The sequence below is a fragment of the Rhodamnia argentea genome, chromosome 11 (assembly GCF_020921035.1).
Source record: "Rhodamnia argentea isolate NSW1041297 chromosome 11, ASM2092103v1, whole genome shotgun sequence".
Taxonomy (NCBI): domain Eukaryota; kingdom Viridiplantae; phylum Streptophyta; class Magnoliopsida; order Myrtales; family Myrtaceae; genus Rhodamnia; species Rhodamnia argentea.
The window spans coordinates 23484318-23499726 of NC_063160.1; the positions used below are offsets into that span (position 1 = coordinate 23484318).

The window sequence follows — 15409 nt, forward strand, 5'->3', positions numbered from 1 at the left end:
GACCCGATCTAAATCCGATCCAACCCACCCATTTAACACATCTAATTGCAGAGCTTACATGAGAAAGTCCACCTGCTCAACTTTGGTCTCGGCCCCGCCTATTTTTTCCAGTTAGTTTCGGGAACACAATGGGCCAGGCTTTTTCCGGGCCGGCCCAATGATCACCTTCCCCAAGCATCGACTCTATCAAGTCCGGCCCACCGGGCGTCATTACCGGCCCAGTTTATGTGCCGCGAAGCCGAGACCGAGAGTCTTCTGCCATCTTTTTTCTTGATGAGGAAGCCAGTGAAAGCGAGGAAGAAAAATGAAGAAGAAGAAGAGGCAAAGCCTGAAGTGATACGAACGAGCACACACTCTGCTCTCTTGACTGTCGTCTGCATCATCAGTGGAGATTGATCCTTCGGTCTCTGCTTCGTACGCTGTCGAACCGCTGCTCCGTGCGTCTCCCAGCAGGTTCTCTTCGCTTTTCGTTAGCTTCGAACGCGCTTCAGTCGTTTTTGTCGTAGGAGTCTTTGGTTTTTGTTCTTCTTTTGTCAGATTCTGTCGTTGTCTCTGAATTTTTCCTATGAGATTCCGGTCAGAGGTTGCATGGCGAGATTAGGCATGTTTTGTTTCCTTTGGCATGAGGCTGAAGGGGGGAGGATAGTGAGATAGGTAATTGCACGATTGAGGAGCTCAATCAATCGAGCTTCGTGTTTCCCGTAGCTACTTTTTCGTTGGTGTCTGCATGACCGTGTGCTGGGAGTGCAAGGTTTGGATGAGGTGGAAGAATGTTTATGGGTAAGAGTAACGGTTTTCGTGAGGATCTGTGTGGATTGGTCCAGGTTCTGAGGAAGGAATGCTTTTGTTGCTGTTGGCGGTGGCGGCGGCATTACTACACCTCTTAAAGATCTAATTATTTATAGTCAGCTAAAATCTGCCCTTGTTTTCGCCCGTTGGGTTTTTTGCTTCTGAAATTGTATTTTTAAGTACTATGTTGTACATTGGACTACATCAATCTGGGAACTTGATGACGCTTGCTTGTTTTGCCCTCTTTTGATTATGTTATTCTCATTGGTTAAGTGATTTGTGTGGTTGGACTAACATTTCTTGGCTGTCTTTTTGTAGGTCTACTTAAATTCAAAATGTCTACTAAGGCAACAATAGATCTCCCTCCAAAAGGTGGATTTAGTTTCGATCTGTGCAGGAGAAATGATATGCTATCAAAGAAGGGTGTTAGCCCTCCATCATATCGGAAAACTGGAACAACCATTGTTGGAATAATTTTCCAGGTATCACTTTATGTTAGATTCGTTTATCAGTACTGTGAGCTATGATCTTCTAGCTACCATTATTTAAAGTGGTATTAGCGAATTTATAAAATTGATCTATGTTTTTCCGATGAGTGAGCCAATATCACCTGAACATAAATATAATAAGTCTCCTTCAATTTGCTTTCTGTTGTGATTGCAAGGCCAAATAATCAACGATCTTGGACCAGTGAAATGTCAGAAGTTTTTTCAGTTATGTGTAAACACCCTATGGAATCTTGTGTCTTGGGATAGGCTAACGTTATTTATTTGTGTAAATTTCTCCAGCCTTTTTGAGAACCTTCAATACTATCATAGCTTGGCTGGTTTCATTCGCACTTATTACGATGGGCGCTACTGCACTTTAAATTTTTGTCCTTATGTCTATTCCAAATAAACTTTGATTATTTAGTGCTTGTTTGGATTCGCTCGGCTGAGAAGTTGTCGATGAATCCTACTGTTGAGTATTTGATTCTTACTTTTCAATGAGAAAGTATTGCTTGGGGGGATACCTGACCTAATCTAAGAAACAACATAATTTAGATGCCTTTTGTGCCTATTGGTGCTTAATCCTCAGTCATTTCATGAAAGTGGTAGAGCTGTCTTAGACATTGAATGGCTTTTTGTGGTTACCACCACCCCATGCTTCAATTCCCATTTTTCCCTCTCAAAAGATTAGCATTATATCAATCCTGAGTTGATTTAGTTATATTTTGCAAGAATACTACAGGGTGATTAGTGTATGTCGTAGTAAATAGCTTCATTTACTATAGTGTGCATAGATTGGCCACACAGTATAGGACTATGACTGATTATATGTGTGATGTGGGTTTATCACTTTCGTTAATAGTTAAATATGCTCATTTGCATTTTCCTTTCTTCTTGAAATCTTCTTTCCTTAGGATGGAGTTATTCTTGGAGCAGACACTAGAGCTACTGAAGGACCCATAGTTTGTGATAAGAATTGCGAGAAAATCCACTACATGGCACCAAACATATATTGCTGTGGCGCTGGGACTGCTGCCGATACAGAGGCTGTGACAGGTTAGATTTTTCACTTTTGAGTGTCAATTTGGCAGCGCTAATGAGGACTTTACACTTCTCTCTAACATTAGCTTGGAGTTGTCTGATATTTACAGTGTCGGTCTGTACTTAATTAAAAAGCCTGTGATTTCTCAATATTGTTTTGGTGAAGCTAATGCGTTTATTTCTTATATGCGGTCCTTCCATCCCTCAGACATGGTAAGTTCACAGTTACAGCTGCATCGCTACCATATAGGCCGAGAATCTAGGGTTGTGACAGCTTTGACCCTCCTTAAGCGACATCTTTTCAGGTATTGCTTCTCTTTTTTCTGCTTGGGTGGTGGTTAACAAATCTGAAATTCTCTCTTGTGGTTCTTCTGGTTCTAATTGTATATGTCGTATGCAGCTACCAGGGTTATGTCCAAGCTGCTTTGGTACTCGGTGGTGTCGATGTCACAGGACCTCATCTGCATACGGTGCGTTTGAGATTGAAGACTGTTGGCAATGCCTCTTTGGCCTGATAAGCTTAACTTCTTGCAAATTTGGATGTAATGTCTTCTTCTGCAGATATATCCCCATGGATCAACTGACACATTGCCGTTTGCTACGATGGGATCTGGTTCGCTGGCTGCAATGTCTGTATTTGAATCAAAGTACAGGGAAGGCTTAACTGTAAGTCTTTTTGTTACATTAGGGATGGTTTCTAATTTTGCCAAACCTTCTTTTGTCCACCTTAACTGAAATTCTGGCTGATTCAATCTATCGTTGGTGTGTTTAGCATATCTTGTACTCTGTCTGTTATATATATGTCTTTGAAAGGAAAAAAGGGAGAGGATTAGATTGCTCATAGTCTGTACTCATAGTTTGTCTCTTTGGAAGAAAACTGAGGATATTGATAGAGGATTCGTATTCATTTTCATACAGAAAGATGAAGGAATTACTCTTGTTTCTGAGGCGATATGTGCTGGTATATTCAATGACCTGGGAAGTGGAAGCAATGTTGATGTTTGTGTAATAACGAAGGTTTGTGGTCACTCACCAGTTGCAATTCTTACTGCACGTAAAAGTACATGAGGCAAAGAACTTGTTTTATGTGAGATCTATTATGATTCTCATATTGATGTCAGTTTTCCACAATTTTGGTCACAGGGTCACAAGGAATACCTCAGAAACCACCTTTTGCCGAATTCTGATGTTTATGCACTCAAGAGAGAGTACACTTTTCCTAAGAAGACTGGTGAGTACCCTTTACGCTGAGCTATTTATTGTCTCATGAGGCTATGTCCTTACAGTTTGTTCTAGCTTGAGCTTTATATGGAAGAAAAACAGTATTGCTAAATTTGCTTGTTTTTACTTGTTTTGGGGATCTCGGGGGCATTATGGTTGTTTTCTTGTCCGGCAGTTGTTTTCTTGGCCACATTTCGTGTCCGACAGTTGAGAAATGCATTTAGACACCATATAACTTTCTTGAGCTTCTCAGAGTGCAGCAACCACATGACTTTAAGCACAGTAAATAGAGCATATCGTTTGTCTTGCTCTCTCGATCTACATAAAGCCAAAATTTCCGGTTCCTCTGCTCGAGTCACGATTCCACTTTTTCTCCTGTTAAGTGACATGACTGTCATTCTGTGTGGCTGTTCAGACTTGATATGTTTGTGCCTTCTGTGCTTGCAGAGGTTCTGCTAACGAAAGTCACGCCACTGAAGGAGAAAGTGGAAATCATTGAAGGAGGAGATGCAATGGAAGAGTAATCATCGCTAGCGGTCGAAGAGGGTTGAGCTTTTAATTGGCCCTATTGCAGCTCCAATACTTCATGAACCGGGCGTGAGATGGGCGCATATAAATTCGAGCGGCTGCTAGCCTTCAATTCGAAAGCTAGAGCAACTGGTTGCTTGTTCATCCTCTCCCCACTTATGTTTCGTGTAGCTCCATAGCCATGTTCGAAAGCGCTTACTATGTAATGGATTTCATTGGGGCATGGTTTGAACTTTCCTCAAGTGTCCATTCGTCCGTCCGTCATGTGAAATGGTTTTTTATGAGTATGTAAGGACCGTTGGACCTCGCACGAGTTAGGAAGCAGATCCAGCGATTTTGGACGACGAGTTGATCTCATGGTTACTGAAGAGAAAGCAAAGCACGTGGTAAAGAGGTCCAACGGACCGTGCCAATTGCAGTTTGGAAAGACATCCGACCGGTCTAAATCGATTTACTATATTTCTTTGCCCGGATGGATTGAAACGAGTTCGGTGCGACAGCCCCCAAATATAATTTTCTTCGATAACGTTACTCACCAGGGACAGATAACGTAACGCTAAGTCGTCCCTTTAATCCGGAATTCAATAGTCGCTTTGTTTAAAGACCAGAATGCTTATTTGGACGTTGGAAGGGATTAGACTAATTATTTTTTTTTTTGTGTGTCACGATCGGATTAGAACAGATTAAGCTAGCGTACCATTTTTGAGTTCCCGCATTATCACTTAGTGCTGTTAACCCGCTGCTACATCTGAAAAGTTTAATATCGTGGGATTAAGTTAAAGGGCAAGTGCGTTAAAAATCCTAAAATTTGTCATATTGAAGTTTTAAAATTTTTAAAAACTTTAATCAAATTATAAAGCTTGTCAAATTTGTGAAATTAAGTTTTGGGAAAAATCCAAAAAAGGGCCTGAAGTCTTCATATTTTCTCAAATAAGGGCCCCGAATGAACATTTGTTTGAAAAAGGGCTTGAAGTCCTCATATTTTCTTAAATAAGGTACCCAAGTGAATACCGTTTTGAATAAGGGCCTGAAATGACTATAAATTCTCAAAAAAAGGCCTGATTTAAGGGCATTTTAGTCTTTTTACTTATTTAATTTTTTTCTTTTATATTATAGTTTTTGTAGTCTGTTTCCTAAAAAAAAAAAAAAAAAAAAAAAAAAAGGAGTGAACTTCACAGGCGGGAGGGGTAGCCCTCCCGCCTGTGGCCACCGCCCCACCGCCGGAGGGCAGTAGGCGGGGGCGGCACAGGCTGGCGGGGTCGCCGGCGCCTCGGCGAGGGCCGGCGACCCAGCCGACCAGAGGCAAGGGCCTCTGGCCCTCGCCAAAACCGGGAGAGGGTCGGGCCCTCTCCCGGATCTGGGCGAAGCCGGCGGTCCCCGCCCAGATCGGGGTCGCCGGCCGTCGCCCGGGACTGGGCCGGGGTCGCCTTGACCAGGCGACCCCCCACCAGCGACGGGGCGACGACCGGCGACCCCCGATCTGGGCGGGGACCGCCGGCCTCGCCCAGATCCGGGAGAGGGCCCGACCCTCTCCCGGTTTTGGCGAGGGCCAGAGGCCCTCGCCTCTGACCGGCGGGGTCGCCGGGGTCGCCGGCGACCCCGCCGGCCTTCGCCGCGCCCGCCGACCCCCCACCAGCGGTGGGCCGGCGGCCACAGGCGGGAGGGGCAGCCCTCCCGCCTGTGCAAAGCCTTTTTTTTTAATTTTTTAATTTTTTAATTGTTTTTTATTATTATAAATCAGGAAAAAGAAAAAATAATAATAATAAATTTTAAAATGTAAAATGACGAAAATGCCCTTCAGGCCAAACCCTTTTTTGAAATTTAATAACCACTTCGGGCCCTCAATTGAAACGGATCATGTTATTCTTGGGCCTTTTTTGAAACAGTGTTCGCTTTGGGCCCTTATTTGAGAAATTATGAAGACTTCGGGCCCTTCTTTGGATTTTTCCCTTAAGTTTTTCTGTTGATTGTATTTTTGAAAGTTTTAAAATTTAATTATATTTTTGTGATAAATTTTAATACTTGATTGTGTTTTTTGAAAATTTTAGGATTTCATTACATTTTGATAGCAAGTTTTAAAATTTGGTTGCAGTTTTTGAAATTTTAATAACTCAATTCAAATTTTAGGATTTTCAATAGAATCATCCCTAAATTAAATGTCGCATGGTAATGCGAGGTGTCAGTTGGTCTCTTAATCGAAGGTTGCTATCGGATTAGTCGAGCGATTAAGATTACGGATAGATTAAGGAGATACGATGCGTACGTGGAAGCTTCAAGCAATGCCTTGGCGTGCCGGTGACTCCCTACGTCACTTCCCTTCCCTTCCTCCCTCATCTTCTCTTTTCAAATTCCACGTCCAAACCCCGATTCCACTGTTTCACCCTCTCTCTCTCTCTCTAAAATTCCATTGATCGGGCTCGGCCCCCCGCCCTCGTCTCTCCGTCTCCCTCCGCCACGTCCGCTCGGCGGCGACGACGACGACGATTCAGACATGTCCTACGACTACCTCTTCAAGTACATCATCATCGGAGACACGGGTTAGCCCCGGACCACCCCGTGGAGCTTCTGGTTTCATCTCTCCGATTGCGGAAACCCTAATTTTTCCTTTCTATTGGCTGCTTTTTTGCTTGCAGGTGTGGGCAAATCGTGCCTGCTTCTGCAATTCACGGACAAGAGGTTCCAGCCCGTCCATGATCTCACCATCGGCGTCGAGTTCGGCGCTCGCATGGTCACCATCGACGGTAGACCGATCAAGCTTCAGATTTGGGACACGGTGAGCTGCTATTCTTTTTGCTTTTAAAAATGTTTCTCGACTTTGTCTTGATATCGTAAAACCTCATGGGCACGATAAGCTGAACTGTATGCCACCCTGTTCAATCTTTGAGGTTTCTAAGGTTTGTGTTTGGGGTTGTAGCATAAAAAAACTAGTGCTCTCGTGCAATTTGTACTTCAGTGGGAGACTTGCGATTTGGTGCGGATTCTGAGACTGATGGACAATGACTTTTGCCATTTGAAGGAATTGTCCTCTAAGAGTTGAATCATGCGGCTCTACGATCTCAGTATTCTGCTTGTCTATATCTGTACTTAATTGGATGGGACATAGAGTTAGTTCAGAGGCAGTTGTCATTAGCAAGATGAGCTTTCACTGATATGTTGGTTTGTCCCAAAATGGGTAACATTAGCGTATCTAGTTGCCAGTGATGGATTTTCACATTTTGTGTTTTCAATGTGTCTAGAAGAATTGGATGTTTGAAACTTGTAAGTTCTATGCGGGCACAATTCTCACGTCCCTGTGGATATTTCAGAAGCTTTGTCGAATTAGTCCTTCAATTCTAGGAAAAGACTCGGAATCGAAATATGGAAGTCCAAGTGCGGCCTCCCATACCTGTTTGCTTTACAAGCTGGACGATGACAGGAGGAGTAAGTTTTCAGCCTGGAGGTTGGAAAATTTTGGTGAAGTTATTAAATGTCGTGGATCCTTCGGCGACTGAAGTAAATATCAAACAAAATTGAGCTTGTGTTTAGCAATATGAACATGTTGTTAGTGGCCTAGGGGGATGATGTATGTACCTTTTCCTTGCAGTCAATTTAAAGACTTTTAACTTGATTGATATAGCTTGAGCCATTAAGCATGTCAAAGACAGAGAGATGCATAGAGAAGCCAGTGATACCTACTCCCTCTCTATTTTGGCTAGCAGAGAGTATTTTTTATGGAACCCATCTGCACATTTCCAGTTGGTTGCTTTTTCATTTATACATCTGGAGTTTCCCAAAGAAACTCAGAAATGCTTCAATTTGAGATAATGCTCAGTAAAACTGTCCGTATGTTTACACAAATATTGCTTGTAACTCGTTTGTATTCTTTGTCTCATTACAGGCAGGGCAGGAATCTTTCAGATCCATCACTAGATCTTACTATAGAGGAGCTGCTGGAGCACTTTTAGTTTATGACATCACCCGGTATGTACTATTCGAAATGCTATTGTCTGTTTTTTATTTTTCCTTTTTTTTTTGTTTGGGGGGGGGGTAGACGCCATAGAGAATGGGTAGAATGATTTGCTTACAATCTCATGTCCAGGTTAAATTAGCGACCTCCTTGGACATTGAGTAACTTCATAATATGGATGCTGCCACAGGGCAATGAAAGCTGTGTAGCAAACTAAAAATGGGAGAAAATGAAATCAACAGATTATGAGGCTATGACACCTATGATTAGAGAATATATACATTGGAATCTGATGTTATCATCCATCGTGAGATACAAGTGTCAGAACTTTTGAAAATTTTCGGAGGAATATGAAGTTATGAAGAGTTCCTTTGGGAGAGTTCTGTGTTATAGTTTGTCTTATTATTGCAATCATTTTGTAATTTTATTGCTGAGACGAAAATTCTCTTGTATTTTAGGAGAGATACATTTAATCATCTTGCAAGCTGGTTGGAGGATGCTCGGCAGCATGCAAATCCTAACATGACAATCATGCTTATAGGAAACAAATCTGATCTATCTCACCGGAGGGCTGTCAGCAAAGAAGAAGGAGAACAGTTTGCAAAGGAAAATGGACTTCTATTTTTGGAGGCATCTGCAAGAACAGCACAAAATGTTGAGGAGGTGATTTGACGCTACCATCTCTTCTCTATCCCATCGTGGATGAGTCCACAGCAGCATGACATTGTTCCTCACGATCTTGTACCTTTTAATCTCCAGGCTTTTGTAAAGACTGCTGCGCAGATCCTACAGAATATACAAGACGGAGTATTTGATGTATCCAATGAGGTATACATTCGCTCCCTGAAAAACAGACATTGCTTAATGTTTATCAGCCAAAATACACACTTACCAAACTTTTCAGTATTTGATTCAACTGATTTTCAATTTTCAACGCTGGCATGAGTCGTTGATGGCAATGTCATTTATGTGGATGAGTTATAGGTTGCTTTAAACATCCAGACCATATTTATACTTGATATGTCGGATTTAAACATGGGCAATTGTGTCAAAACCGGTCATCTTAAAACATTTCTTTGTTTCAAATTGCACTTGCAGACATCCGGAATCAAGGTGGGTTATGGGCGCCCTCAAGGTCAAACCGGTGCAAGAGACGGAACTGTAGCTCAGAGGGGTGGATGTTGCAGCTGATTGAGGATAGCGCAGCATTGGCGTTGGTGATCTTCTGCGATCTGTTAATTCTGATCTTGGCCCTTAAATTTTCTATATGTACGGATGCTGCTTTTGTACGGTGAATTGTACAGATCTGCTCACAGTTGTTCCTCGATAGCTATCATTTGTAGACCCAGTAAATCTTCTAATTACTTTGATTTGCTCCATGTGTCCTGAATGATTCGCCTCTGTGCTTTGGGAGCTTGCATGATTTTTAACCAACTTGGTCATCATTGGAGTACCTTCTGGAACTATGAAGTTCAACCGACCGCTTTCTCGATTAGGCATGCCCAATCAATCTGCTGGAATTTCATCTTGAATCTTGTGGAGAACAATAGAAACATGGCAATATGCAATCTTGACTTATACTGTAGATCAGCATAATCTCGATGCAGTCGATTAATCATCTCATCATTTTGATGACCTCTTATGCTATAGCGCAATCACTCGTATAGATTTAAGTTTACAGTAAGATACTGGGACGGAGGGTCACTAATGTAAATAACAAAAGGCAAGCTCTTTACGCGCAAGGTTAGTTTTCTTACGGTCATATTTTCCTGTAATTTACGAAGTGGAAAGACTCGAACTCTGTTCAAAACTAGTTTATATACTCCAGGGAGTCATTGACCCACTGTAAATGAGAAATCTCATTCACATTTTCATGGAAGTACGATGCGGGTCACCGGTGAGGCAAAATTGCTTCAGTGCCTTGTTCTCCGACTTGGTTCGACCTATCCTCCATCCAAAATACAGATCTTAAAACAAGATGATTAGCTTCTGTATGCTTCCACCACATCTCAGGCATTACAAATCAACGAGGGTGGGAGACGATACATAACGGAGACGATACATAACAGGGTCAATTGATCTTAAAAATATAAGGAGCCAAGGAACTTTAGGGCAGACGGGAACATGCTACTAGCCATATAATTGAATGAACCGAGTGACTGATATACCAGCAAAATTGTAGCCAAACGAAATCGAGGCATGTGCCATTGTAAGTATATTACATAGTCAAAGATGCTGTTGAGCACATATGCCGGAAAAATGTGTTGTTATCAGGCCTGGCTTTTTACAACCAAATTAGACACTTGAGACCTGTGTAACTAAGAAGTGCCGAACACCTGCAGACAAGAAGTCGTGCTTTAGACAACGGTGCATAGATATGTATCTAATAAGTGTCTTGACAAAGGAAGCTTACCCCAGCCAGAATATCTTTAGAGAGACGAGGTTTATTTTGGGCTGCATTTTCAGCAACCGGTTGCTTTTGTGGGAACTGGCGAATCACCTTCACCACCGGCTGGCTGATCTGTTGCTCAGTGCTCTTCACTGAACCTTCTTGCAACTCTTGCTTCTGTAAAGCAAAACAATGACACAGAGTCAAAAGGCGAGAGACGAAAAAAAGAAATGCATCAGACACACCAGACCTAGATGAACAGCAACACCACTATGACTGAAGTGATCGACATGAAATATATCGTTGAAAAGGGAAAAGGATAATTACATCATTTGGGAAGAGTTACAAATTTCATACTCGCACAAGATTTAGAAGAGTTACTTCTGCTACCGCATCCTCTATGGACGATAATGAGCAAGTCTTTCACCCATAACACACCCACACATACTGACGAACATGTCTCCACAACAAAAGATACTCCAAAAAGATGTTAAGAGGGTACTTCGCATAGTCTAGGCAGATATTAAAGTATTCACACAAAGAAAACAGTACAGGTTTTTGAAATTTCCAAATTTTCAAGGATGTTAAAAGATGCTTTGCATACTCTAGCCATTGAGAATCAGTACCACTCTCCACTGTTAGACCTCCGAAATGCATTATTAAGAGTCGTGATGAGGTCTGCTCAGCCTGGTGTCACTGACTCGTCACTAGTGCCCAACTAGGAATTGCTAAGGTCTTGCAAGTACTATTAGAAAAGATCTACAAGGAGTACGGAGAAGGACCCATTACCTTCTTGAGCCGTTCTTCTATGGAGCTTAAGGCTCGGGACTGGTCGACCTTAGAAAGATAGAAATCCCGCTCCCTCTTGGCAACAGAAAGCTCTAAAGCCAGCTTCTGCTCCCGAATAGCATTCTTATAAGCTACATTACAAACATCATGATACAAAACACAATCAGCTTCAGCAGACAACAACGAGTATGGCATGAAATATCTCATTGTGCTATGTACCTATTTCTTCAGTAAGATCATCCCACTTGAATTTGCTCAAATACTTGATATTCCAGAGATCATAATAAAATGAGGACCTCTTCCTCCCTCCTAAACAGAATCAGACATGCAGAGATTAATAGTAGACACAAAGGAACATATTCAGGAAAAGCTCGTGAAAAAGGAAAAATCAACTTTTATTAGGACATACAACAACCACAAAAGAAAAGTGTATCAAACAAGAACCAGGGGCAAAAGGTGCTCTGTTTAAGTACTCAAAATATTCACTTGTGGCAACGCACACCCACCATTGTCCAATAAAAAAACCGAAAAGTTACCTATTTGTTCACCATTTAACACGTCAGCAACTCTCTTTGCAACACTTTTCTTAGCGAACTCAACCCATCTGCAAGACAAGAACACATCAAATCAAGGTAACAACATACGTTCACAGATCATAACCTAACACCGACGGTATCCAGAAGTAGGCTTATGACTGAGGCAAGGCTAATACAGAGCCCAAAAGAAAATGCAAAACTTTTGCAAGTCCAAGGTGAATCATACCCTTCTGAGAATCCTTGTCCTCGAAAGCCACCAGCTCGTTTGCGCTTCACTTGAGCCGAAGGATCTATGATGTAGGTACAAATAGTGGTTACAACAAGCACGCCAGTTATGTTAACAAGGAGAAGCCTTACATTTCGCCAAGATGTGCTTGTCACTACTAGTACAACCAAAAGACTTCCGTCCAGAAAAACTTAACAATCCATAATTTTGAGCGGGAACAAGTTTAATCAAACATGTAGGAAGGGCATTGTATTTACCTTCGGGTGCAAGATATATCCTCTGTATTTCTCCATACTGAGAAAGAATCTGACGAAGTTTCACATGATCCATGTGAGGAGGAATCCTGCTCAAGTAGCAGACCCCACGATTCCCTGCTTGAGCAGCCTCTTTACTCAATTGCTTCTTCTTCCTCATTTTCTTGGACGCCTTCTCGTCCTTCGATTTTGTCTTCGTGTCCTCTGGAGGATTCACGGAACCAACATCCTCCCCTCTCGCAGTGTCGGCGCCTTCATTCTGATTACCATCCTCTCCGTTTTCACGACCATCAATCGCACTATCAATACTTATAGCTCGTTGCTCACCATCCTCCATAGCTTCCTCTAGAAGCTTCTCTTTCCTTCTCCTTTTCCTATCCTCCTCCCTCTCATCAAAGGTGTCCAGTTTGTTTCCACTCGCCATTGCCTTAATCTCTTTCTTTTTCCTTCTCCTTTCCTTTTTGACGGCAGAATCCAAGTGTCCCTCCTCCATTGAAGTCGATCGCGCGTCTCGTCCTTGTTCCCTCAACGAAACCTAATACAGATGGTCAGCACAAAGTTCGGATTGAGCATCGACACAAGAGCACGGAGCTCCCCTGAGTGCTGTATCGGAATCCGGAGCTAATTTAACACAGGAATGGCTATTTCACCGAACGAAACAAGCACGTCAAGCCGTACAAAGAAAAAGCCGAAATCCGGCTCGAACCAGAAGCAGAAGCGACAGAGGCTCTCACCTTCCGGCGATGGCGCGGAGGCTTGGTTGGCTTAGGCGGCGGTCGCCGTTCGCAGAAGAGAGGGAGAGCAAGAAGCAGAGGCGACGAGTCGGCTCGAGTGCCCGCCCCGAGAAGTCATCGGTTACTTTGAAGCCGATACAAAAGCCCATGAAAACGGTGGGTCAACAGATTAAGGCCTTCGACCAAAAAACAGATTAAGGCCCAAACAAGAACAAATTTTGGCCCAAAAGCCCACGTATTTGTTGGAAATTCTAAACGAAGTCCTTCGCTTGTTCGACTTTAGGAGGAAGTAACTTCCGCTCCAATTATTACGTAAAAAATGAATGATTTAAAAAATAATTTTTTAAAAATAATCTCTCTTATTCCTCACAAATATGAATAAATGAAAAATATTTCCTTTGTTCACAAAAATAATTAAATATAAATAGTTGTCAATAATAAAGACGTTTTTTTTATGGATTAGTCATTTAAAGTGTTATAAACGATTGTTTTCTGGGAAAATGTTTCTTAATTCACTCGTTTTTTTACGAAACATGTGGAGCCTTCATTTTCATCGTGTTTTTGTTTTTTTGGTTTTATCGTGTTTATCTCCACTGCTTATCACCCGATAAATCCAGTTTATCTCTTTGGTCTTTTTTTCTTTTCCCCTTTGGATGTCACTTCTCTCTTTTATGTACACTTGTGCGTGGTGCTCGTGAGAATCAAACCTCGGATCCAGTACTCTCAGGCTCCACCCCTATCCCTTTCCAAGCAAGGCCGCATGCATGTTGGTAGGTCATAATGCGCTCTATATCATGTACGTCGACTCAACGTACGTCATAGGCTGAACAAATATGATCACGAGATGCCCGATCTTTATCGAGTTGAATCATGTAACCGACTAGCATTGTACGGAACCGCCAGATCAGGATCGCAGGATGCGCAGCCTTTGTAACTTGAGGTCTTGTTATTTGCCCTGGCGTTGTGGCTCAAGATTTTCTTGGGTGCTAATTACACGTATAAATTGAGGACGAATCTTCCATAAGGACGACAAATTTATCTGCTGTAATATATCCATCTACAGAGTTGACGAAGGTTTGGCATTGCCGTTGGGAAATCGATCCAATATTAAAATTTTCGGGTCGGATCACATTTGATTTGGACCCTTTTTTGCACGAACAAATGGGCTAGAGACCCTACGCGATGGAAAACAAACCAGCGACGATTATTTCCGGAAGCATGAAAAGGTTTCTACTCAATAACGAGCGAATCTCTGGACGGAGACCTTCGGAGACGATCCATGGCCTCCGACGCCGTACGCACGACCTCGTTCGCCGGCGGCGGATCGCTCCAAGTGCTTCTTCACCGGCGTCGGGTTCACCTGGAGGAACAGGTAGTTGCCGGCGAAGAGGTCGCCGAAGTGCGACTGGCTCTCCTTCAGCCTCCTCAGCACCTTGGCGCACGAGACCCTGGCCGCCCTCACTAGCCTCGCCCGCCTCCTCAGGAGCCTCCTCAACCCGGGGACCCGGAGCTTGAACCTCCTCTTGACACCGACCCTCTTGAGCCTCGCGTACCACAGCTTGGACCTCACGATCGCCCTGTATCTCTCGAAGACGTGGCCGTCGAGGACGAGGCCCCCGGCATCGCCGTCGCCGTCGCCGTCGCCCTCTGTTTTCAGTCTCTGGTATGGGAATTTGGCGGCGGAGGCCATGAGAAACAGAGAGGGAGGGAGGGAGACGGGGGTTGAAATGTCGCTAGCTGGAGAGGATGGATCACTTGCAGAAGTTGGATTCGTGGGGATGAAGGATTTTACCTTGAGGTTGAGCTCGCAGAGGCAGTTGAGTCGCATTAAATGCCGAGAGCAATTGGTTTTCGATAGACCAAGGTGTTATTGCAGCAACTGTCGATCAGCATGTCTGGTGGCTGTCTCTGTCCGAAAGGTTTTTATGTAGTTCCCCGCTATTTTAATCCCTTGAAGCCGATTTGATTTCGGCCGGCCATTATGAGGGCCGATGTTAATGCTTATCGACTCAACTGACATTGACCGGACTAGCATCGACTCAGCTATCGGTCGATGGACTGGACGGAAACCCATCCCTGCCTTCTCGACTTGATTCTATTGGCTTCTCGGAGTGAATATTGTCGCTTGCCCGTCATCAAAATCGAATCATGTGTGCTAGCAAACATACCATTTATTCCTTCCTTGTTGACAACGTATTGCATTAATTGGTCCGTACCCGTAATTAGGTTCGCGCTGTTTTGTCGATGACCTTGATTTATCTCGCTGGGGCCGACTCAATTGACATCATCAATTCTTATTAATTTTAACTCTTTGACATCCTTCGACCAAAACCAAAAAAAACTCTTTGACTTCCGAGTTGACTTTTTTAGGGCGCCGACAGATAATCCAGTGAAGGGGGTCTGAGCCTTTGTGCTGGCGCTCGAGGATGGGTCACCAGTGCCACGGTTCAGACTATTGGCATGTGATG

At 43.2% G+C, this 15409-nt stretch overlaps 4 protein-coding genes across 4 annotated transcripts; 2 read left to right on the top strand and 2 right to left on the bottom strand.

The window, feature by feature from the left end:
- Positions 1 to 278: 278 nt before the first annotated feature.
- On the top strand, positions 279 to 4482 carry LOC115751062 (proteasome subunit beta type-7-A-like). The gene is made up of 9 exons (XM_030688763.2): positions 279 to 453; positions 1108 to 1271; positions 2192 to 2333; positions 2527 to 2623; positions 2719 to 2788; positions 2880 to 2984; positions 3237 to 3335; positions 3462 to 3549; positions 3987 to 4482. Exons 2-9 carry the CDS (start codon positions 1125 to 1127, stop codon positions 4061 to 4063), a joined length of 825 nt encoding a protein of 274 aa, XP_030544623.1. The 5' UTR covers positions 279 to 453; positions 1108 to 1124; the 3' UTR covers positions 4064 to 4482.
- A 1911-nt stretch (positions 4483 to 6393) lies between these two features.
- On the top strand, positions 6394 to 9392 carry LOC115751064 (ras-related protein RABB1b). Its single transcript, XM_030688768.2, has 6 exons — positions 6394 to 6604; positions 6701 to 6840; positions 7945 to 8027; positions 8472 to 8676; positions 8773 to 8841; positions 9112 to 9392. Exons 1-6 carry the CDS (start codon positions 6559 to 6561, stop codon positions 9202 to 9204), a joined length of 636 nt encoding a protein of 211 aa, XP_030544628.1. The 5' UTR covers positions 6394 to 6558; the 3' UTR covers positions 9205 to 9392.
- Positions 9393 to 10475: 1083 nt separating this feature from the next.
- Positions 10476 to 13090, bottom strand: LOC115751060 (pre-rRNA-processing protein ESF2). The gene is given in 7 exon segments (XM_048272107.1): positions 10476 to 10493; positions 10496 to 10579; positions 11192 to 11322; positions 11411 to 11500; positions 11728 to 11795; positions 11954 to 12017; positions 12211 to 13090. Coding segments are annotated over 7 exon segments (945 nt in total). The 5' UTR covers positions 12701 to 13090.
- An 872-nt stretch (positions 13091 to 13962) lies between these two features.
- Positions 13963 to 14784, bottom strand: LOC115751066. The gene has a single exon (XM_030688771.2). The coding sequence runs from the start codon at positions 14767 to 14769 to the stop codon at positions 14176 to 14178; it is 594 nt and encodes a 197-aa protein (XP_030544631.1). The 5' UTR covers positions 14770 to 14784; the 3' UTR covers positions 13963 to 14175.
- Between the last annotated feature and the right edge of the window lie 625 nt (positions 14785 to 15409).

Bases quoted from the DNA above. Each gene is read 5' to 3' on its own strand.
- LOC115751062 (XM_030688763.2), top strand. From the start codon at position 1,125: ATGTCTACTAAGGCAACAATAGATCTCCCTCCAAAAGGTGGATTTAGT. The intron at 1,272-2,191 runs GTATCACTTTAT...TTCTTTCCTTAG, and splicing joins TTGTTGGAATAATTTTCCAG to GATGGAGTTATTCTTGGAGC. The intron at 3,336-3,461 runs GTTTGTGGTCAC...TTTTGGTCACAG, and splicing joins ATGTTTGTGTAATAACGAAG to GGTCACAAGGAATACCTCAG.
- LOC115751064 (XM_030688768.2), top strand. From the start codon at position 6,559: ATGTCCTACGACTACCTCTTCAAGTACATCATCATCGGAGACACGG. The intron at 6,605-6,700 runs GTTAGCCCCGGA...TTTTGCTTGCAG, and splicing joins CATCATCATCGGAGACACGG to GTGTGGGCAAATCGTGCCTG. The intron at 8,028-8,471 runs GTATGTACTATT...CTTGTATTTTAG, and splicing joins TTAGTTTATGACATCACCCG to GAGAGATACATTTAATCATC.
- LOC115751066 (XM_030688771.2), bottom strand. From the start codon at position 14,769: ATGCGACTCAACTGCCTCTGCGAGCTCAACCTCAAGGTAAAATCCTTC.